Raw genomic sequence first — 26599 nt, 5'->3', positions numbered from 1 at the left:
TCTTACGTGAAAAATGTAATAAAATGTTTCAAATCATATATAACAATAAAGCAACACGAAGCTTATACTGTATAAATCTATAGTAGATCATGTAAAGAGTTCTGTTTGTTGGTTAGAGAGATATTCTATAAAATAAAATTTATTAAATTTAAGAATAAATTCATATATAAACATATAAGAAATATACATATAGATGAGTAAAATAAGTAATTTAATTGTTTTTTCTCCCCCTGTAAAATTTTCTCTAGAACCACAGATTGACTTTGGAATTATGTTAGATTAGATAATATTTTGATAGGAGAAATAAGCCTATTTTGTATTTATATATGTAACGAAATTTTAATAAAATGTACACAGAATTGTTCGATAAGAAAATATTCGTCACATGTAATTTTCTTTTGACTCTGCATATGCACCGAGCAGATTTTCTATCATTTCAACAGGCATTATGATCGAATATTTTTCAGTTGGAAGTGATATTTGCCGGAAATAAGTGACGCCACCGGAAAAAGAATACATCGAATACATTTGCTTCTTGTCTAAACAAAAACTAGTTACAGAATGACGTCAAAAGAACGTTGTTCAATTTCTTGCATTTTTCTATTTTCGACATTAAATTTTTTTTTTGTATGGATAACCACATTGTATCAAATATCAAAAAGTCGTCTTTTTTAAAAGAAAATTTTAAGATAAAAAAAATAAATCCCTTCTTTTGTATTAAATTCAGTTTTATTTTATACAGAAATATTATCGATAATAGGGTATCTAGATGAAAATATTGATATAGCCTACAGAAAACGGACAAAAATAGCGTGTTGGACTTCGATTATCTAGAATAGTGTCAATGAAATAAAGCTGTAGTTTGATAGGATGAATCCTTTAAAATTAGTTCAATGTGCATAAGTAATACCCTTTGCAATCATGTCTGAATCAGTTAGAGTGTCAAGACGGATGAAGACTCCATGAGATACTTAAGTGCCATGTATGATAACAGAAATAGGATATCGACAGTCTATTCAACGGATTAATGGCTTACGAGAAATTCTGATTCATTATTCACATGTGATCGCTTTGAAACCTGTTGGGAATTACTCTCTCCAACAACCTAGATTGACTTCCAAAATCTACAAATGAAATACACAAGTTGTCCCAATTTAGAAGTACTTCGTTCATAATTCAATCCAGAGATAAAGTAAAGAAACAAATTTCCACGACTTAAACGTGAATTCAAAATAATTTCTTTTAAATATTTACAACTGGAAATAACAGTTGAGAAATTTAAGAATTTAATCGAAATGAAACGAATATATAATTATTTTTATAAAAGTAAATAAAATTTGAATATTATTTAACTTTAAAAATACGTTATTTAAGTCCAGCTTGAATTTATATCTATCGCATCGTCTATTTGTAACGTTAAATATGTTTTAATACAGGTTTAAAAAGATTAAGTTTTTCGGCTCTTAAAATATATAGAAGTGAAAATGTTTATTTTTTTATTAATTTAAAAAATGAATTAAAAAAATACTAACCTACTTCATTCGTTGTATTCCGGAGTAGCCTTGTAAACGTAAAGTTATCAGCTGATTAAACATTACTTTGTTCGGCAGATGTTGGAAATTCTTCATGTTTACTACAACGATTAACGATAATATATAATAATTATCAATAGTGTGAAACTATAAAAAGTGTATATGGGATTGGAGTTTAGCGACGACGTCTTTCTCTACAAACTTAATCCTGGCGATGTAAAAATTGAAATCCTGTGCAGAACTTTCATCACTTGTCAGATATAAGCCTTGGGCAAAGCTTAGACCTGTTGATCTTTCGACAAGAAAAACTGTTAAAAATATACGCAGTTGAGAACAAGGACACGAGCAAGTACAGTTTTAATTTTATGAAATAATTTTAGTCATAAATAATAATAAATTAAGTGAAGATTTCAAAGTTTAAATAAGAAAAATAATAAAATATAATATAATATAGTTTTAATTCATAGATCATAAATGAAGCGTTTTAATTAAGAACTCCATTATCTTAACGGCGATGAGGTGTCTGAGTTTGTCTACTCATTATAAAATTAGTAATGACGAAAATACTTTTTAAAAAGATATTTTTGGATTAATTATTATTAAACGCGCGTAGAGAAATTGTCTTTTGGCTCTAATATGCTTAATTATCATCACGATGCAGTACATTTGTGACCTATGGTGTTTAGTGGGAACAATAAATGGTTTTGACAGTTCAAAAGATTTAAAGAGATGCATCGTCGCCATTACGATAATTCAATAAAATGAATATGCGCTGCCAACAACGCTAGCTATCATTTTTATTTATATTACCAGTTAATATTTAAATATAAACATTTATTCCCTAAAGGGAAGAAAGAAATGTTCTTTCTAAAACTTTCTTTTAAATTTATTGAAAAATTCTTCAAAATGTAAGATCCAATTGACAGCCATTTAAGACGAAAAAGAAAATATTTATGATATAATCTAATCTCGAAAGCTTAATTCGAAAAGAAGGCGATATTTTAAGATTAAAAGTATTAAAATCAAATTTATTCTGCTCGAATTACTTTTCCAAAAATTTTAATTTTTACCTTAAATTTAATCAGATTTAACCAACATAAAATAGATTAATTTTCATTACAGGAAAACGGATTAAATGCAATTAAGCATTGTAAAGAATACTTTTAACAAATTGTAAAATTTACATTACATATTATTTTCTGCACTCGGTCCAGGTTACGTACTGTACATTTAAGTAATTTTACGAAGGATGTAAAATACGGTGCAATGCAATTCCCCTAAATAAACAGGCGTGAGAATGTATCAGACGGTCCGGATAAATGACGTCATCGCTTGGGGACAACTTTCCACTTTGAAGGTTTCTTGGTTGTCCTCAGGACACTGAAAATTTATTCTCTAATAGAACGGTGAAAGGTTATTTATTTCACTTCAATAATACCAAATCATTAATAAACTCATTTCTCCAGAATTTATTACCGAGAGGTATATATTTTGATTAATATCCAACCCACATAACATTCATATTTCTTTATATGCGGGCTATTATTTCGCATTCAAATATGAAAACACAGCCTGAGGTCCCTTTGAATCGTACGACATTCTTTATATCATCCACAATATCAACAATGTTGAAATAAAGCTGTTATAAAAAGCTATCAAACCCATCACTCAACCAAAGTGTAAAATTTTAAACAATTATTCTTCTCGATAAAATTATTTTAAAAAAGGGAAAAATTTATATTTTATTTGTTTAAATTAAGCCTACTTGGTGTAGAAAAGATATATTTTTAATAAGAAAAAGTAATGCCGAATATAATTTTATAAATGTATACAAGAAACAGATTCAATCAGAAAATGCGAGTTTAATCTTTGGAAAGATTCGAATTCATATCTTTCAGTGATACAACGAATATATTATAATGTATAGTATGTTGTTTTTCAGAACGTATTCGTTCAGTAGGATTCTTATATAGGATTATTTAACTTTACCATGGTAACAGCTAATATAGTGAATGTTCCAATAGTTGGTTAATCCATGCAGCATAAATCCGAAGAACGTGAATTCGGATCCTTCCAGAACCAAACATGTTTTTTTCCATCATATTTTTACTTTAGGAGATATGTGATTTATACTTCGAATATCTCTTATTAACGATGGGACCAATTAGATTAGAAGAACATAAGATATCGATAGAAAATAACTGGAAGTAGATAATTGCTGATAAATTATTAGAAAATAATTAACAGATAGTAAGCATCGAGGACAGCGTTATCAATAAATTATCATGCATCATTAAAAAACAAATACTTACAAGGCTAATATTAGAGGAGTTTCAACTTATTTTTGCTTGATTTTTATAAATTTGAGTAAAATATACTTTAGAAATATTCTTATAGATTCTTATTTGAAAAATAATTAACTACCAGGGTTACATTATTAAATTTTATTTAAGATAAGAGAGAACTTTAAAGAGAAAACATATAATGGACTAGAGTATGGCAGCTGTCCTGACAGGTGGTTGTCAGTTGATTGAACAACTGCTAATGCCTGTGCATGTGGGTAATATTAAAATGTATATGTTTCATTAAGAAATTATCTACATGTAATTTAGAAAATTCTACATTATATTGATGTAATTATTAAAAACTACATAAAACGGAACAAATGTGCTATACTTTTTTATATATTGATTATTCAAAACTATTGCTATTTTTAGTATTAAAGAAGTACTAATCCAATGTCAATCTGTGGCTAAGAAATTGTTTTCCCGTTCCACTCTTTTCCTATTCCATAAAGCATCCTCCTACAGCCTCCCCCGCATCCTGACTGTTTACGACGCTCTGACGCTACAGGTGATGACGTCAGGAGAGACGAGTGTAGCTATTGGCCAGAAGACTCCATGAATGAGACCGATATGTTACCAATGGCTAGGGTGCGCGGCATCAGACACGGCCTAGCTAGCAACATGTACCGTAGTAACTTCACCCAGTTAAACTGCAACTACCTGTGGCTTTACTAAAATTTGTTCTATTCTATTCTGACGTTAAACAAACTGGAAAAAGATAGGACGTTGAAGATACCTGCTGAATTGTATACAACAGAAGCAGGTAAGGTTCTGTTAGCTTTTATAACGGAATAGGATGTGTTAGCTTGGTCGGTTTAGCTTCCGAACCTTGTTCCATTAGATTCTCCTCTCTAAGCTCGTTGATCTTCTGATTTATACTGTCGAATAGAAAGTTCTTAATTTTATTGCAGACAACAAACATTGATTTCTTTTCGTCTTTTTTAAAAAAAACTTTCTGTATTTATATATTATATATTTATTTATATATTATTTCAAATAAATCTTTTATAACCTGACAATCCTTAATCGCGAAAATAATTTTTAATATTTGTTACATAATAAAATAAATTAAATGACAAAATAAAATTTACATAGATGCAATTCGAATTTTATCATTTACGCGTTACCCTTGAAGTACAGATATTTTATTTAAATTTTTAAATTACTTTTATTTAGGAAAATTATTGTAACTTTAAATTAATTAACATCTCTCCCTTCTTAATTTAATTTTGGATAATTAGTTCTAATAAATCACTACCGTTTCTATTCATTTTCTAATTGGTCGAGTGCTCTTGCTAGTGCAAATTAATAAATTAATTTTTTTTAGCATTTTATTTTTATATTTCAATTTAGAAATTGTATAAATTTCCTTTTTTAAATGAAGATTTGTGCTAATTTCGAAATAAGTTTAATAACGCAATTTATATAAAATGGTTCCTCTTCTAACTGAGAAATAATAATATTGGCAATAGCTAAAACAAAAATTACTTCTGAAGGATTTACGAGTCTCTTTTCTGATCTGTCTGCACACAAAATGCATTATTGCCACTTAATTTTGGCATAAAATGGATGTAAGCCAAATGTACAACAGAAATATCCATCATTATTGAAGGAAGTTAAATGCCTCTTTAAGCCGTACAAATACAAGATAGAGAAGTCAATATGTATGATCCATTTTGAATTATTCCATATTCACATCTGCTAGTAAGCTATTAAAACTATATTGTTTACTATTATAGAATTAATGATGATATAATGAGAGTTAATATTTTTATATCATTCTTGAATTGTAGACTGTTTGTATTCATAAATAGACATTTAAAAAAATTGTCTATTATTCTAATAACTGGAATAATTTTATAGCTATTTAGAGTAATTTAAAATATATTACTGACTATCATTTAAGAACTTTTAACAATTCAGCTCTATAAAAAGTTAAACTATTCGCGTAGTTTATCACGAAACAATTTCTTTTTACATAATTATATATATATGTAATTACAACAAATTATATAATACACATGTATAAATATATATATATATATATATATATATATATATATATTGTGAAATTTTAAGTTTTCATTTGATAAATAACTAATTATTCCATCTTTATTATCTTTCTTTTATAATAAAATAATCAAGTATTATTTTTTATTAATTAAAATTAAAATGTGAATTATTTAAGTTCAGATTTTAATAACTTCTACTGAAGTTATTTGAATTAATTTTTTATGTTTTAAATATTAAGTATTTTATTATATTTACGTCATACTATTATGTCTTAAAATTTTATTTAAATATACTGTATGTATAAAAACAAGCTGGCAATTAAGTCTTCTTGAAATATCATAAATCTTTTTTTTATTGTAAATTTATAATGAAGTAACAAAATAAAAAGTCAGGCAAAGTTTTTTATATTCACAGAAAATATTAATCAATTTTGAGGTCATAAAGTGTTGAAGTGATAAGAAACCTTAAAAGCATCTTTAATTGGACTACTTGGTATAGCTTGGGAATTGTCCTTTGTACTTTTCCATCCAGTGGATGGTAGGTAAAGACGTCAACAATTAAAGCTTGCCGTTATTTGTTTAGATGGAAAAACTTAAGTTAAGATCAACTTTTTACTTCTATGATTAGCCAATGTTTCAAAAGTAATCAGAACATCAGCTTTATTTGGAAAACTTCCCACATTCTTTTCAATTAGCTTCATTTTCCGTCTAACTTCGATTTGTGTTCCTCTCTACAGCAGAGTACTCAATTGTGTTACTTGACAATAGGAAAAAATATTTACACCAATGTCACCTTTAAAACACATTTCTTTTACGGATTAAAACGCGTTAAATCAAAATGATTTAAACCAAGCTGATTGATAGCGATAAGATGATTCGTCACTCTATCTCGTTTAGTATTATCTACTAATAATTTGCTTAATGAATTTTCACCATGAAAACTGATTTCCCATTCGCTTTCAATTAAGAATTAAAATGAATATGAACAGTTTTGGTCGAATTACTGATATTTTTAAATTCTAGTTTCATTTCTAGCTTTTAACAGATTTCAAATAAAGATAATTGTTTATTTATATACAATGAATGTAAATATAAAAATAAAAAATACCGTTGAATTTGTAAAAATAAAAACAAAGTAAAAAAATAAGAAAATAGGGCTTTAACGCGTTTAAAAACGAAAGTTTTTTCGTCACTTTTTTTCGTTCTGTGAAAATATTCAAAGAAAGACACCTGTGTATACAGTTCCCTACACTGTCAGAAACACGTAGATGGTTGATATGTCAAGCTAGTTATGTCCTTATCAAATGTAAGTTTCCTGACAAATACTCATGTTTCTTCTCATTTCCACTATTGTAACATATACTATTGCAAGATTTACTAAAATAAAAAGTAAATCTAAAAATAAAAATTTCTTTGCTTTAAAAACTTCGATGATAAAAAGCTGTTCGTTCCTTCTTTATTACGTTGTTTTTATAAGAACTTTACCAGCTTTTTATATGTAAATACATTTTATATAATTAAACATTTTTTTTATTTTGAATTAAATAAAATCGTTTAATCACAGATAATGAGAGATCATGAACATTTTTCATTATAAAAGAGAATTCGATTTTCAAAACAAACATTTTGCATCATTATATCAATTCATATAATGTCTAAATAAACAAATGGACATGTAAATGTTAATATACATAATACAAATGATTGCTAAGCAAAATAATGTTACACGAGGTCGCTAACATAGGGCATTACCCTTATGTAACATGCTGAGTCTTAAAGGTAGTTCCACTGTTCTACATCAATGTCCTGCAGAGAAACGAGATTCACAGACACTGTTACACAGTGCCAGATCAATTAGAAGTGTGACCTTCGACGTTAGTATCTGGTTACATTTTTTATATAGAAAAAAAAACGAATAATACACGCTAGTGCTCTACCAGGTGAAATCGTGAACCGGAAAAATAAGAATATTCCATTAGAATAATAATGCAAAGGATACCATTTGCCATTAACGATAGATATTTCTTCGAATCCATAAAAAAAGAAAATATTAAGTGAATTATATATTTATATCATTGCACGCAAATTTATATATTTATTTATCCTATTAACCTGTTTAATTAAATATAATATACCAACAACATTTTGCATTTGTTTGAAAGTTAAGACCAGCATGACAGGTCTACATGTAAAAAAAAATTAATTTTTTTATCTCTTTTTAGATATGAATGTAAAATTTTTCATCAAATATTCTTTAAAATATTGGTTATTTAGAGATTTTCTTTTCTGCTGACATGGGTCTGCAAATATTGCAATTTTTGAATGGAAAAATAATGCCGAAGAAAGAATATGACAGAGAAACTGATATGCTAATGGACTGTTGCTTCGTTTTGTCTTTTCGTTTGATCACAGCCATCCGAAACTTCAATAATTGGCTTTAACTGGATAGTTAGAATATCAAATAAGTTGTGAACGATAAGAGTTTAAAGTAAGAAAATCTTTACTCCAATACTCAAAAAATAATAAAAAGGTGTTGAATTGCAAAATATCAGTTATTATTAATCTAGTAATATCGTTAGTTCATGGACACTTTTGTTTATAATAAAAATTCTTCCATAAAACTATGAAAAAATCATTAAAATATTTTCCTGAATACGTTGTAATATTCGATTTTATCGTTTAATGTTAAAGGTTATTATTTCCCTTTATCGTTTCAAAAGAAAAAAAACCTTGTAATTAATTAATCTAAACGTTTTAATTACGTGAGGTTATTTGCGAAGTTTCTCATTGTTTTCAAAATCTACAGATATTTTAATGCTTGGTAAAAATTAATACACGACTAGATAAACTTAGCTTAATATTTATAGAAATTAAATAATGAATATTTAATATGCCTTTTCATTAATTACAACTTACTTTACCATTGAGAGCATTAAATTTTATTTTATATTCTCTTCTTCCTGATTAGTGGATAATTGAATAAATTAATATATTGACTACATTGTAAGTTCTTCTCTTTTACGTCAGAAATTACAATCATTTCAATATAAATTACAAGCAAGAATTTTATGAAACATGTAAAATATAGTAAACTTAATTATGCTTATATAATTATCAGATAGATAAATAAGTAAATAATAAGGTTAGAAAAGCTAATAGCCATAGATTCCCTAAGTTATCGCAGTTATTAGTGTTTCCATCCCTATTAGATAAGAGATGAGAAATGGGGAAAGACACCTATTTTTCTTTATTATCTCTATTTCTCTTGTGAAGTCGATTCTTTCATTTCCTTTCATCTTTTACCTATGAAATAAGTTAAGAAAAGCCGAAAGCACTTATTTATAGTAGATTGTGACCTTTGTCTGATCTGTAAGTAGGTCAAACAAACTTTGATACATTGTCGATGCTTGTCTCTCACGAGAAGAGACCACGTGTTCTACACACGACGACTTGAATATAGATAAGGAAATTAAAATTCCTCTTACTTATTAAAGTAATAAGCTGTTTTATACCGAATACATAATTTGCTAACTTAGCCATTTTGTGAATTTATTCTTTTATAAATAATTTTCCTGAAAAGTCGTATTTATTTAATATAAATTTTACTAAATATTTAATAAAATGTTCAATTTACATTATAAATAATATATTAGTTTCATTATATCATAGATACGAATTTAATATATAAAATTATATACGTAGAAAATAACAGTAATTTACCAGTTGGATTGAAATTATACTTTCAAATGGAAGATTTTAAAAGTTTTTGAATTTAATAAAGTAAAGTTTACAATGATTTTTATATACGTATTCTATAAAATTTGGTAGCTTTTGTAATATTCTTAAAAGTAGAGTCAATTTTTGTAATTTAAATTTGCGTAATATTTTTGTTGAATAATAAAATTTGATTGATGCGTACAAAGAATCGTTCTATTGAATTTGTTTGCTATTTATAAAATAAGTGCGATAAAAATATATCGTAGAAAATACATATAAATAAATGGAGAGCGATGTTTCCAATCTGACAACTCTCAAGCAAGATTCCATGTTGCTAAGCAACAAGTTTACTTTGGATTAGCTGGAAACGATTAAAGCAAAAGACTTGCAGCTAGCCAAGTCCGATTAGAAATGTTGTTAACCTCTTTATTTCGAAAGCTTTTGCCTTGTTTTCTCTTAGAGCCTACTTACCTCGCATTTAGGATAAATGTTTTAATTTACCCTAATATACCGATCAGCTATAACTTTTATTTATTTATTGCTTCGAAATATGGGAAATGAACAAATAATAATGTATTACTTTTTGCTATGAGATGTAATTTAATAATTATATGTTCGTATGTACTACTGTACAATCATATTTTACACAAAAGAAACGATTTCAATTGAGTGTTTATGATGAAATTATCGAATAAATTTCGAAAAATGATATTGGCAAATATCCTAAAAAATAAAAGTAAACAATTGTTTTTCTACGTAACAAATAAAAATAATGGTAAAAGTAAAGAGCAGATAGAAATTTAGTGGCGATTGATATCCGGTTTTCCACATTCTACACCAACAACATGCTTGGAGTGAAGTGACAAATGCATCAATCAATCAAAAAGCACATCGTTTGATAAACAAAGTGTTGTTTCTACTCTGAATATTTTAGTTGACGGAACTCTCCAATCTTTATTGTGTACATTATTCATTTTTAGTCATCGCGTATTCGTCTCTTCACGTTGTTGTTTGACTGAATAAAACAGGAAGCAACTACATCTGTATACATAATAATGGTTTAATTCTATTGCTCGGAATAGATGTCGAAGGCATCTGTTGCCACATATTTGAATGAGCCATGTATATGCTGCGGATGTACGAATTTCAACCCAATTTTATTTAACTCCATATCGTTTATTTTAAAGAAGTTTTTCTCAATAATTCCTTTTAGAAATAAAATCAAATTTTGTCGAGGACAAATTTATAAAAACGAGAAAATTTATTTTTTCGCATCTCCGTTAATTTTAATTAATTTTAGAACAAATAAATCAATGTTTTAAAATGAGAAAATTTATAATTTACTGTTTAAAATGTGTGCAGAATTAAAATGAAGAGGGACTTGAAAAACTACCAAATTTAATTTTCGTTCGAGTAGTTTAATTAGGAAAAAGTTTGTTTCTGGAATTGAAAACTGTCGAAGAGAATTATGAGAATCGATTTAAAATATTAATATTATATATATATATATATATATATATTGTTTATATTTAATTTTATGAAAGTAAAATATCTTCTTTTGGAAAATCTGCTAAAGGTTTTATTTTTTTGAGAAACATATTAGGTAACACTGAGAATTCTCCACAGGTTTATATTCAGCTGTGTGCTATTGCGGTCGAAGTTGTGATTGAATGCACTTCTGTGGCAGACCTATTGATTTTTGGCCGTTTTGCCGATAAAACGACAGGTGGATGTATTGTCGATAGAACTGCTTAATTCCCACTTGAGTGCGGAATTCGTTTCTAACTTGTTCAATTGAGAAGATATATTCTTTCTGAATTGCTTGCTTATTGATGGGCAATTTGAAAGCTCAGTCATTCGATTCTCATATTTCGAAAAATTTTTTATCTCCTCTCATAATACCGTTTATAATAGATACCTTATATTTGATCTAAATTTCTTATATAAACGCATTTCTTATCGAGAAACTTAATATTTTTAAAGGCGAAGATCGTATTCTTAAGTGAAACTTTGAAAAAGTTTCCCACCGATATTCTTGATTTTTCCAGTAATATATACACTAAAAAATCTTACATTTTATGATTAATTTGATTTAAAGACCATTAATAAATTTATTAACATAAGTTTTTATTTAGTATTTTTATTCATGTTTTTAAATAAAAACGCTACTCTATAAGTTATAATTAAATTTTACTTTAGCAACTCATAAACATTTCTTAATGTTATTTTCTTTAATATAAAACGGTAATTTTCTTTTTACAGTTGGTTAAAAATATCAAATTTTTTAATAAACACCATAATACTTCGATTCTATTCTGTCGTCCATTCAATTAATTTACATGATTGATTTTTATTGTTTAGATAATCTTCACTAATGTGAAAATATTAGCTGTAAATAGACCATTTCTACCCGAGGCCAGAAAACTAAACTGATAAATTAATATTGGTTAAAGAGCCAGACATTTATATCACAGAAGTTTTATTTGTTTATTCGAACTAATTATTCGAATTCACTCTAATTATTCGAACTTATTATTGTTAAGCGAGGATATTAACAAATGTCGACAGCAATTCCTATGTCATATTTCAAGTTTCTCACACTTCAATATAGTTTAATATCACTCAACTTTTCAATATATGTAAGTTTAGTTTAAATACTTTGTTATCTTAAAATAATTTCTATTTATTTCTTTAATTTGAATGCTTTAGTTAATTATATATAATACATATATTTATCTATTTAAAATGTTATTAAATACATATAAAATGAAAAGTGTCGTATAAACTATAAAATGTTTTATAATACAGATTACTTTCATTTAAATTTTTCATACTAATAAAGAAAATTTGAGAATATTTATAGCAGCATTCACATAAATTTATTAATATGCCTAATCTAAAATTTCTTGAAACTGTAGAGAATCCCATAAAATTTTTATATCCTAAAATTTTGTATTATGAATTTGATGTAAAAATAAAAATTTATGAATAAGTACATTTATTATGATATTATAAGTAATTAGAAGTACCAGATGTTATTACCGAGGAAAAATTTTTTAGAATTATTTTTATACCTTAAAAATTTTAGCATTTAAAGTATGAATTAATTAAAATATCGGCAAACTTTTTGAGATTTCTTTAATTCGACATGTTCAATTCTTAGATTTAAGTGAAATATTTGGCTAAAATCAAATTAAATAAAAAATTAAATGCTCTTAAGGCTTTTTTAAATGAATTTCAGGCCCTAGAATGCATTATAACGTATGTAGATTTACAATAGCATTCTATGTAGATTAATTTTAAAGTTAATATTTTTAATAAGCAACTTTTTGATATAAAATGAATCAGAAATGTTTAAGTAATTGGATTCTGTATCGTACCGTTCTATGTCTCTATTTTTCTGTTCATATTTACTAAAAATATTAAAGAAATTATTAAAATTCTTATTGTCTGTGAATGCACATTTCTTTTGAATTTCACTATTGTAACTATAAGGGGCTTAACAGTCCAGCAAAAATATATATTTTATTCTTTTCTCTTAAAAATGTCATATTATTATTATTATTATTATTATTATTAAACTGTAGAAAGAACAGACAAAACAAATTTTGTTCTTCTTGACTCTGAAAGGAGTTAGCGAACAAAATCGTTGGCAATTCTATCTTTTCTTCTTAGCTATTAAATTGCTAAAATATTTTTTTAAATCCAGAATTTATCCTACAAATTTCGTTATGTGAAATCTAATAGTTTCGTTTAAATATAAAGAAAAAAATATATAAAAATAAAAAGTACCGTAAATATTTTTAATATACAAATATAATTTTAAATAAAGTCATTGATGATAGAGTTTCATTTAAATAGTATTTAAAAATAGCAATTTCGTATAATATAAGCACTAACTGTATAAAAAGAAGACAATACATTATTCGAATAGACAAATAAAAAAATTTTAATGCAAGAAAATATTATAAATACTTATTTAAATGTCATGAAATAAATTAAAACAAAATAAACGGATTTATTGCTGTTCGTAGAGGCTTTGATTTAATTTTTTTAATAATTATACTTTTTGTTTTTTGATCATAATACAGAATTTTGTCCAATTATATTATTAGTTTTAAAAATGATCGGAATTATTGATGTCATTCAACCGAAAGTTTAAATGACTACCTGGAAAAAGAACAATTCTTAATTATAAAGTAGCCTTTATTTAGTAATATTTTTCAAGTTTCTAAAATTCTTATTTATGTATTCTCTTAACTATATTTTTCATCTTTGTTTCAAAACAAATATTTTTCTATTTATATATAAATAAATATACAATTTTGTAAATCCCCGTAAAATTTACTTTAATTACTTACGTATAACTTATTTTTAATATAAATATTTATTACTTATAAACATATATATATATATAAATGTAGATGTAATAATTGTATTTATGTTTGAATTTGTTGAAGAAAATTCGATAGCAAGGTATTTATTTTTAAATCTCGTAAAAAATTTTAATATTTTTAACTACAATAATCTTAATTATTCTTTAAGTAATTATATTATATAATTAAAATTCTACAGGATTATTTGATTACTTTATACATAACTATTTAAAAGGATGATTGAATAATTGTAACATTTACTATTCACACAATTTTCTATTTAAGAATCATATTCTTTATAACGTTTTAATACTTGATTGAATATGTTTCAAATTCATAATCAAAATTTTCTTTATATTTTTAATTTATAACTATTTAAATGATCATTCATATAGAGGTGAAGTTCAGCGGACGGTGCAGTTTTTGTGTCTTCTATTACGGTTTTTATGTATAAAAATAAAGTTTTTGAATACTTTTTAAAGATAAATTAGCTAAAAAGTGTTCTCTTTTCTCAGTAATGTTATCTATCTAAATATATTGTACAGTGTATATATATATTTTATCCATATATGGCAAATGTATACACTTATACACTTCAATACAATATGCAACCTTATTAAATACTTTAGGGCATCTGAAAAGGTCTAGCAAGTGGAATGTAGTCTTTCCATCCTCCCTATTTCCCCTATTCTTTATTTTTCTATTTTTCGCTATTTAAAAGTTTTTGCTATTTTCGTAACTTTATCATGTAAATAATAGCTGTAATAACCAATTTTTATCATTAAAACTATTTTATATTGAATGAGAGTTTTTAATATAAAAAGAAAATATTTAAAATTGTTTTAATTACATTTACATACTGATTCAAATTGAATTAATAATATACTTGACATTAGATTGAAGTTCGATGTTTTTAATTAGAATTTGTTTATAATAAATTTAAAAAATATTTATTCTACTTTAAATTGATTGTCAGCACTGTTGTTAAAACCATTTGGTTTTAATATATATTGCCATCTGTACATATTGATGTGAGTAATTGACTTAAATACCTACATTTGAATATAGAGTAAATGAAAACGTGGTCATTTGCCTACTATTTCGAATTTTATGGTTACAAATTGTTGGCATTTTTAAAGTAGAATTTATTGAAGAAGAATTGTATAATGTTTTAAAAAGACAGAATAATAATTCCGAATTTCCCTTAAATTAATTATATAGTCATATTAAAGGAAAATTTTGTTATTATTGTTATAGAAGAAGATGAAAAATTAAGCAATAATGTATAACAACGTTTAATTGTATATATTTTTAATATATAAAATTATTTAAAAAATTTTTGCTTTTAGGAAACTTACTTATAAAGAAATATGTAATAATTATCTATAATAATAATAATACAAGGAAAAAATATATAGAAATTTTATAAAGATATACAGTGTACATAGTGCAAAAAATTAGACATGATATATACTAAATATATTAAATACACTTTGTCATTAATCCAGTCGAATCTGTCAACAATGGTCACCTCTAAACATCGGTCATTATTATCAGGAACGTTTTTCTTGAACAAAATAACCTTCAAACAACGATGTTCCCGTCAGGTTTAAGAGTTTTATTGTATATAAAAATTGAGAGAAATGACTAAATTTTAAGTTAGTCTTTACCATAGAAATTAAATAATCTCACAATAGGTAAAGTAATCGATAAAGTTATATGAAATTTAAGAAGATAAAAAATGCAAAAAATGGACCTAATAAAAAATGTAGGCTTAGAATAATGAGAAAAACCTTAATTATTGCAGCAACCCAATTAATCTTGATTAGATGTCGAGGGTAATAGTAAAGTTTGTAGATATTAAACTTATATGAATTATCAGACATATTTAACGTGGCAACATCATTTAATTTAATTATTAATTCGAAATATATACATTTATGCATTAATTACAGAGTTATGCGGTATCAATTTTTAGCATTATGAAACGATCATTTAATATGGCGACTTTTAAACATAAGTTTTTAGAAGTAAAAAATTTAAAAGTTTGAATATTTTTAAAGAAAAATCTATATTTATAAATGCTACAAATGATATTTACTTATTATTATTATTATCAGAACGTAAATTTTATAAAATATTTAATAAGTAAAATATTATGGATCAGCCATATTCAAAATTATGAATCTAACATCCTGTGAATAAATTTGTAACGTCTAAGTTGGAATGTTATTTTTTTTATGTGACTAAAAATCGAAGAATCTGCAAATACATAAAAAATAATAAAGACCCATCAGCATAACAAATTCCAAATCAAGTTTGTCATAAATCAATATTTTTGTGGTAGATATATTTGTTTTAATAAAGTTAGAAAATAGACACTGACATCCTTCTGCAAATATTTCTCCTTTAAATTTCATTAAAAAGAATCCGCCAAAAATTATTAAGATAATTACATGCTCCGAGTGATTTTATAAGGTTTGAACAGAAATCCAAGGAAAGATTTAATTGTAAATTTCTCCTTATTGTTAGGACTTTAAAATATTAAATATAGTTTTATATCTAAAAAAGTAAAGTTATAACATGGTGACGGTTTATAATCAATATTGAATTTCATATTTAATTAATATATATATATATATATATATATATATATATGGCAAATGAATAAATATATAACTAGTCCGTAATGTAGATAATATGAATGAAAGGTATTGTTCATTGATTTTTTTCGTGTGCTTAATTTAGTCGTTAATAGGCAGTCAGATTGCGTAAGATAGTTTAGATTTATTTCACGAGACATCAATGCCTAATGATATAATTATATACATAATGGGCAATGGCCTATTATGAATGCGTTTGTAACGTTATGAGTGACGTACAATGTCAGTCTGCATGAATGTAACACTCTCTTCAATATGGAGTGATGGTTTTTAGAATTTTAATAAGTAAACAGAGGAAAATTTAAATTAAATGAATTATTTCCTAGCATTTATATAGAGATGTAAGTGAAGAATAAAGCCCGACCTAAACTACTCATGAAAAACTATGAAAATTCGAATCAGATTTCAGATGTTGAAGAATCTCTTCCATCTTTTAAAGCGCTAAATTTATGTAAAAATGGCGCGTGTTAGAAAAAATTAATAATAATTAATTTACGATTTAAAAATTCATGAAAAAGTAAATTTAAATTCTTATTCAATGAATTCGAATTTAAATGAATCAAAATTGAAATATTAGATATTCTCTTCAATTTACCAATAAAAAAGTTAAATTATCTTTGACAAGTGAAAATCGTAGAATTTTGTAATTATTCTGAGGAAAAAATAGAAAATTAATAAGATAATACTCAATTTATACGAATTTTCGCATTTATAATTATCTTTAATTAATTAATTTAAATAAGCTATAAACGAAAAGGGGTAAGAATTTGATAAGTAATTAGCAAATTAGCATCAACTAAATAACTTTCGAATTACTTCCCTATTGTTTATGAAATGTTAAATCTAAACACGTTATGTAGATTACACACAGAATATAATCTACTGACAGAAATCTGATTAGACTGAAGTTGCAGCATCATGTTTCTAGAAATCGAGCCACGTCGAATAAGAAAATCATTAATTTTTATATTTATTCTTTTATTAGTAATCGCAATAATAAAACTATCAGATAATTAATTAGTTAATTAATTATTTTTTATATTTTTAATTAAAAAATGTTTTATATGAAATTAAATACAACTCTTACTTTCGATTATAATGAAGAAAATGTCACGAATATGTTATATACAGAATATATAGAAATATACAGAAAATGAAATATATACACGAATATACAGAAAGAAAATGTTTAATATTAAACTTTATAAAAATATAACATTAATATCAAACACAATTTATTTTCATTCAAAACTACATCAGAAACTATTTACATATTTTCAAAAATGATTGAGAACCAACTAAGTTTAAAATAAATAAAAGAGTATTTTTAATTTTTGATTTTATCATGAAAAATTATTTACTTAAAGCATACATAAAATAGGCGCATTCGTTATTCTTTAACAAATACTTTTAATCATATTATTAAACATTGAAATATAAAAATGTTTCGAATTTAATTTCAAATTAATTTTGAAGAGATTTCTACACACAACCCGTGAATCAACACTCTTATTACTAGTTGATATATATATATTTACATACATGTTGATATTGAAATATAAACTAGGATATATTAGAATATTAATAAACACGTCGAAGGCACTTAAAAATATGTACAGAATTCGACTAAACTTATGATAAGAGCTGATAAAAAATTTCTTATAATTTTTATATTAAAAATAAACTATATTTGTTTACATTTTTAAAATTTAATATTAAGGAAGGTTCTAGTAATCTATTTATACATATATATTTTAATATATACTGAGTTAATACTAAGAATAAATTCTATACATAAATTGTTCTTAGTATTAGTTTAGTTCTATGTTAAAAGAGTTCTCGGTGAACATGATTTACAATCGTCTACGTTCACTAAGAACACTTTTTACAATACATAGAACGTTTTATACATAGAAAAACTAAACTAAAAACATCTTTATATCAAAGATACAGATTTAGAATAAAGTTTTCTTTTACCTTGAAGTTTAATATTATCAGTTACATTTATATCAATTTTAACAAGAAATTTTCAATTTAATTTAATGAAAATTTCTGTTTCGTAACTTTTATTTATATATTATACTATAAAAAATATGATTATAACTTTGAAACAATTCAATCGGTGAAATTATGCGAATAGGAAATGTAGAAATATTCCATATTATCTCGTATTTTTAAAATGTATTTAAATATTTATCTGAAAAAATACAACATATGTATTTACATATGTTGTATTTTTTCAGATTTGAATTGATAAGACTTTATTGAATGTGCGAAATTTCAAATTTACTTGTAAATTCATTGTGTATTGTTTTTTAGTATCATACATCAAATTCTGACGTTACTGTTGTGCTTTCATATTTGATGAATATTTGACAATATTTGTCATTTATTTCTCGAGCAAACTGTCAAAATAAGTTATGTAATAATATCTTTTGTGACAATAGACATATCCTTTAAATATATATTATATACTTGATATAACGTGATCAGATTTGATCAAGCGTATCATGCAAGTTAAATGATAATCACCCTATATTTCTATGCAGTTGGTTTTTTCCATAAATATCAAACTAAAAGATTTTATATAAGCAAATAAAAAAAATTTGTAAGCATAAAAAGTAGGACTTGGAAGATATACACTTCAAAATTGTAGAAACATTCAATTGCCCCAATTTTAATATATTTTTTATGAGAATTCTTACTTCTTTGATGTTGATGTATATTTACTGAGCTTTTATAACCAAGATTTTACTTAAAAGTATGTTTTTTTTTTTTTTTTTTTTTTTTTTTTTGAGAAAATTTTCCTTTATGAACAAAAGTAAGATTTTATTAAATTTTATCTTATGAAATAAATATACCCATTCATTATTTTTACTTCAAGAGAATATAAATATCTTATGATAAATTTAAATAATATTTTACGTAAAAAGTAGACAATAAATTACTTTGGATGATTAAAAATAAAAATTTAAAAAATTTAAAGAATCGAGTAGACCTTGAATTATCTTTTAAAAATAAATATTTAATAAGCTGGAATTAAATTACTCCATTAATTTAAATGATATAAAAAAAAGTTTAAAAAAGAGTAAAATTTTTATTTAATATTCTGTCAAATGCAATATTCTAAATCAAAATTTCAAAATTTTTCTTAATGTTTAACAAATTATTTTACTTTTGAAATTAAACAGTATTTTTATAATTTAACTCTTCAATTTATCTGTCAAAGAAAGTAAAAAGAATTTTATATTTTATGAAGTTTAACATTATTTTATATTCTGAATTATATATATGTTAAAATTAAATCTCGTGGAATGTTTTATGACGATTTATATAAAATATAATAATTTGAATCATCATTTTGCTATATATTTGTCCTTACTTCGTTTGCTGGACTTTTCTAATAGACTTAACTATTGTAAAATAAAATTGTTTTTATTGAAGTAGACACCAACAAAGCGTTGAATGTTGTATTGATGCCGACTTCTCGAAGGCATTTTTCCATCATTGTTACTCATAAAACGAATTTAATGCCGAATAAAGTTAAAATAAATATCAAAAGAGTTGTTAAGGACAATTTTGATATGTTATTTCAATTAAATAACCTGTTGTTTTAATTAAAGGAGAAATTTTGCACTTGTCTCGTGGTATTAACCGGGTTGTCCAGTTTGTCCTTCTCAATAGCTAGCAGCGATAATACCCACTATAAATTTGATTTTGATTATAGGAAATGCCACAAAGTTTATTAGTTACAAGCTTTTCTTGGCAACAAATTCCCATTAAAATCCTACAAATATTTATATTTTTATTCTGGACATATAATATAAAGATCAGGAAATCACCTTTTTTTATTTGATTGAAATAAATTCATTTTTATTTTATTTTTCCGAACATTATTTTCCAAATTCATATAAAAAGTTTTGATTTTATAAACTTTATAAGCATTAATTTCACGAATTATCAATTGTTAATGCCATTGTCTTTTAAAATATCTAACTAATTAAATAATTTACTAAACCTTAATATTTTTAGGTCTTCAACTAAAGATTATTGTTTAAAAAAATAGCCCATGACTTATAAAATATTCAGGAATATTTGAATTTCTCTACAAAAATTTTTCATTTTAATAATTTTGCATTTTTAAAACTTATCATTTAATCAGCTTGTTATTTTTATTTATTCAAATTTATGTAGCAGTTTTTCTTTTTATATTTTCCCAATTATGATTTTCAATCCTTAGAAAAAGGGGAAAAAATAATAAATAAATATTGATTGATTTATACCTTCTACTTTTTTGATCGAATTAAGTAAAATTTCTTAAATTTATAAATTATTAAAATTATTCCGTTGATAAAAAGTTATTTTTATTTAAATTTATGTATTAAATTAATTAGATATAATTCAAAATGTGATTGATCCTCAGAAATTCAATATTCAGATAACATAATTGTTTATGTATTTTTCTGTTTTTAAAATAAATAAAAAAATACTATAACATAAAAAATATATGCTATTTTTTCAGTTGTAAGTTGCCATTGGTTTAATTTAAATATAATTGATCAGCACTATTATTGTTTTCATTTAAGCAGATGTCTTAAAGTTTAAATCCCCAAAAAGCGCAAGTTTAAATGAATTTTTTACTTAATATTATAAAGTTGAAACGTTTTATTTTTAACGTTTAAGTATAATATAATTAAATTTTTAAATATCATAATATAAAGAAAAATAAAAATATTAAAATGAATGTTACTTGATAAACTTTACCCTACGCAGAACTGACCTAATTTTAAGCTAAATGTCTCTCTGATGATTAAATATAATTCAATGTGTGAAATTGTGTCATGTTTTTATTATAAAATTTTATATTTTTATTCGATTTTAATTAATTGTAAAAAGACATTTTTTAGAATTTTATTGCGTATTGCCATAAAATATTCCATTTCAATACCGGAAAAACAAATTGAAGTAATTCTTTTATTCTGTTATATTTTAAGAAAATGACAATAAATTTCAGTTTAGATATTGTGTGCAATAAATCGAATTTCCTGTTTACTTTATGTCTATTTGTAGACTATCTGACCCAATCTTGTTTCAGCTTAGCGAATCGTTATCTGACGAAATTAATGATACATCTAATCGCTAAAATCTCTTTTATTGTCGAATAAGAAATTAATAAAACCAAATATTTTATTAATATACAAGAAAATTGTATTAGAAATATTCTATCAGTTGTTATCAGGTGCGGTTTTATTTCTGTGGAGGCCCCAAGGCACTCGCAATTGTGGAGGTTTCCGTAGCGACAAACTCTGTAAATTCTAATGTAGTGCTCTTAACTTTAAATATATAAGGTATTTATAAATATAGCCTTCTATATTTTGTTTCTTAAATCACTCATTATTTCTTATTTTTCGTTTCTCTTTCATTTTATTTTCTTTTTGCGAAGGCCCCCGGGTACGTGCCCAGGATACCCGTCCACAAACCCAACCCTGGCTGCTACATAGCATATTTAAATATAGTTTATCCTAAAAAAAATAATAAAAATATTTGGTTTAATATAAATGCAAATTAAATATGAATTCATTATAAATATCTTCTGTCTAAAATAATCGAAACCATTGTCAATATTTGATTAATAAAAAAAAGTATAAATATTGTCACTTTTTTAATGAAATATATTGAAAAAAAATGTATTCTTTTAAAAATAATCAATGCAATAAACTCAAATTTTCTTATTCGTTAATACTACTTTAAGTAAAGAACGTTAAGTATAAACAAAATGGCACTGTCTATCAAATAAACTCAATTAAGTGAAATTAGTAATCAGCAAACATAATAAAATATCTATGATTTGTGATTCAAGATGTTAATCAAGTTAGGCGAAATCTAGTAGTCTATTTATTCGCATTATACGACTTCCCATTTACTTTTCCTTAGCTTTTACTCATTTACTTATTTCTTATATCATAAATTTAAACGACATCAGATATCAAAGAGAATTACGTCTTTAAATTTTTTTTTCTTGACAATTTAATATTGATTCCTTACTATTATCCGGATATTAAATTGACCCAAAATTATAAGAAATTCCGACATTTGTATCGAGAATTTAACGTTAACAAAATCAACGAAAACTTGCAAAAAAAAATCGAAAAAAGTAATCTTTCATCATACTAAGATTAAAATCTGATACTTTGGAACGTAAAAGAAAATTAAACAATTTAAATTCAATTTAATAAACGGATGGAAATTAGTTTTTAAGTCAACTCAGTTTAAAAGTTTTAGCTATTAAAAAATAGCTAATGTACTGTACTGTACGTAGTTGACATAAAACTTATTGGAATATCATTAATTTGAAAAATAGTCACTTTATGGTTCCATAATATTATTATATAATGTTTTAAAGGCATGAAAATGCATTAATCAAACTTCAGTTTAACTTTATTTATCTTATAAATACCGTTATATTTAAAATAATTATAATAAAACTGTTTATCAATTTAGAATTTAAATCCGAAAACAACTCGTTTGGTCTTTCAATTATAATTATTATACCTATATTAAAATTTATAATTAATACCATTTGAACGACTTTATTGATACGTTTTCATAGTGTCAAACATGATTATTTGCAATTATTACAATTGATAATGACTATTTATAGAATATTATATAATGAAATAAACTTTGATCGTAAATTGTTTTAATAAAACAGCATTTAATTGTTTTGTTTAAATAATTATTTTCATAATTCACAAATAGAGCGAGAGTAATTAAGAAATTTTAATAGAGAATATTTATTATAAGATACGAGAATTTTATTGTTATTTGCTGCGATATTAATCGAAATTATCAAATTTAAAGTCAAATATTTTATTATTTATATATATTTAAGCCCCAATTCGCTTTTGAGCTTTTCTTTAATTAAGATTAAAGTTAAATAGAGCGAAGCAAACTACGTCAGATCAATGTCTGAGGGAGGAAAAAAAAAGCATCCTTTCTTCACTTTTTACTGAACTAAAGTAGAAAATTCTAGATTTAAAGAAATCATTTCTTGCAAATAAAACATCTTTTAATATTTAAATATTCGACATATTTATTTAAACTAGATAAACGGAAACTTTAATATAAATAATATTTATGTGAAACAACATAGTTTTTACTTTATATAAAAGTTCAACAATATCAAATTCATATGCAAAATTTAAGTATGATGAAAATTCATATTTGTAATATTTAATATTTTTTTAAAAGTAAAAATTGAATTATTCTTTATGAGAAGTATTTATATTATTTTCTACTTAATTGTTAGAGATGTTTGTTTGGGTTCAGACGTGCTAGAGGAGTGTTATTTTTTACTCTCGATCCATTATCTAATCGGTAAATGAGGCCTTTTCGGGTGACACTACAAACTTAACACTGCCCTCTAGTGACATATCTGTGTACTAGGATCCACTAGCTGTCAACATCTCTACCATGCTTACTCAATAATGGAATAGTTGTGACAAACGAATTACTTAAAGGACATTTGTATAAAAATTAAATGAGAATAGTTTGGGATTTAATTAAGAAAACATATGTTTCATAAAAATTTGATAAAAACGTAATTTAAAATAAATATTTTATTATTCTCTTAAATTCATTTGAAATATTTATTAATTTGTTTATGCAATCGTCTTTCCTCGCTGAATAAGAAAGCGAAATAAAATAAAAATAGATTTAAATCAAATAAAATATAATTAAGAGTGAGTTTTCCACATAATATTATTTTTCATTCAGTTTAGATCTACATTATAATTGGAATATTTGCTTATTATATTTTATACTCTATTCATGCTACAGTGATATGTAATTAAATATTTAATATTTTAAAAATAAATTATCAATGTGCTTTCATGTAAATATTGAATAGATTAAGTCTCATTTTGGTATAATAGAGAAGTTTCAAACGTGTAAAATAAACAAATGTCCATAATAATATATTAAAAATAAACTTACGTTAAAAAAGCGAGTTAAATTATGAAACTTAAATAATTTAATCCCGATAGAAACTAGAATATTAACTTCCTACCTTAACAATTTATTTATTTTTTATTCGATTTTGATGTTATATATATAAAATAGAAACCAAATAATAAAATATATTTAATGAGTTATAAACCTAAATATAACTTCAGATATTAGCTAGACGGATATTAAACTTTATATATATGATGAAATCTGCTTTAAGATATTTTAAAATATTTATTCTTTAGATTGAAATGTCAAATTATATGGTATATATATCTTTGATTCATAAGATAATGAAATTTTATCAAATTTAATTGTTACTTTATTTAGGAACTTCAAGTCATTTCAAATATATATGTATTTTCTAGCTTTTAAATTAAAGCCAGATACAAGTATTAATTAGAAACTTACAGACCAACAAAGAAATTAATAGACATTATTAACTTTCGCCAGTTTGTTTGATGCATAAGAATAAAAAGAAATCGAAAATCTTACCACACATGGGTTGCAGAGAAACTACACCGAAGGAAATTTTATGATTTTTAATAAATAAGAAAATCGATACTTTTAATAATAAATATAGAACTATAGAATGTATTCTAAATATAAACATTTATCGTATATATGAAATTATATGTAATTTATATATACATTAATATAATTTATTTTGACTTAGATTTGCTATGTTTTCAAGGACAAAAACATAAACATAAAACAAAGATATAATCATATAACAAACCTTGTAATTGTGACCTCTTCCTATTTTAATTTTTTAATGTTTTACTATTTTTATAATGCGCAGTAGGCCTACATCAATTTTCAGGTTTGTCTTTTCTCACCATTGCTGTATTGCTGTTATAAAGTCGAAGTTAAATTTCACTTTAACTTAATATTGACTATATGAACTTAATTTTAATTATAAAACTACACTTTCCAATCTATTTATATTATTTTCGGAATCGGATTAGATTGCGCTTTAGAAGCGAAATATATTTATTTTAATGTATGATCAATTCACACTTGATTTAAAGATACGTTACAATTAGAATTTAATTAAAACTGTTGTGTTGTATATATTATTGCCAGAAAATTCATTGAAAATTCTGTATAGACGTGATAAATGATATATATATATATACATACACTTTATATCGAAACAATAAATGCAATGTACTTGTAGAGAATAAATTTGTCTACGTTCGAATTAGACTAACCAAATAATACAATTTTTTTCTATATGAAGGACATAGATTTGAAATAATCATTTCGAAAAAGAAATGGATCGAAAATAAAACTTTAATAATAGGGTCCAAATGATAAAGAATTTTGTAAAATATAATATATGCAATGACTTCCATTACAAAATTACTAAATATTAACAATAAATATTGCTTCTACGAAACGTTTATTACCTCCTGAAAACTGCTAAGAAATGGTATATTTAAGAAATGCATTGGAACTTATTATGTGTTCATCAAGATGTGGATCTCAATTTTAAATATATTTAATACTAAATCGATTTTTCAATATTACAAACGAATTTTGTAATGTACAGTACAGTATACGCTGGTTTAATGATACTATTTTTAGTATTTTATTTCATGAAAGATCGTAAAATATTATGTATATATATTTGATAATTGTGCAATAAAATTTATTTTTCAGTTTCATACCCGCTTTTTTACACATTTCTCTAAATCAATTTTTACTTTTGAAGAAATTTTTAGATTTACTCCGTCTGCCATTATTGAAAAATTTCTCTATATTACCTGTTTCATATTTTTTTATTTGAGATATATTTGTAATAATTATTATTTTCGCAAGGCTTTAATTTGTTGTTAAAAATATTAAGATTATAACGAAAGATTCGGTAATTTGACAGCAATATTTAACTCCTAATAAATTGTATTTGTCATTATTGTAATTTATAAAAATCGAGCATAAAGA

At 24.4% G+C, this 26599-nt stretch overlaps 1 protein-coding gene across 9 annotated transcripts in view; it reads left to right on the top strand.

The window, feature by feature from the left end:
• The window catches only part of dimm (dimmed), an 87586-nt gene that overhangs the window by 33398 nt on the left and 27589 nt on the right, over window positions 1-26599 (top strand). Inside the window, exon 1 of one of the 9 annotated variants that reach the window (XM_067286825.1) lies at window positions 1613-1877. The exons of 5 other annotated variants lie outside the window; for them this stretch is intronic. Coding sequence is in view for 1 of the 4 variants with exons in the window: in XM_067286818.1 (XP_067142919.1) it covers window positions 12165-12245 (81 nt within the window). In the remaining 3 variants the exon portion in view is untranslated. Of the gene's footprint in view, window positions 1-1612; window positions 1882-4243; window positions 4641-12120; window positions 12246-26599 lie in introns of those variants that run through there. 3 more of the 9 variants (XM_067286824.1, XM_067286819.1, XM_067286818.1) reach the window with 3 other exon arrangements.

Source organism: Centruroides vittatus, unplaced genomic scaffold (assembly GCF_030686945.1).
Source record: "Centruroides vittatus isolate TY-2023 unplaced genomic scaffold, ASM3068694v2 scaffold_386, whole genome shotgun sequence".
NCBI classification, from domain to species: domain Eukaryota; kingdom Metazoa; phylum Arthropoda; class Arachnida; order Scorpiones; family Buthidae; genus Centruroides; species Centruroides vittatus.
The sequence above is the reverse complement of the archived record's forward strand: the minus strand, read 5'-3'. Positions and strand labels throughout refer to the sequence as shown.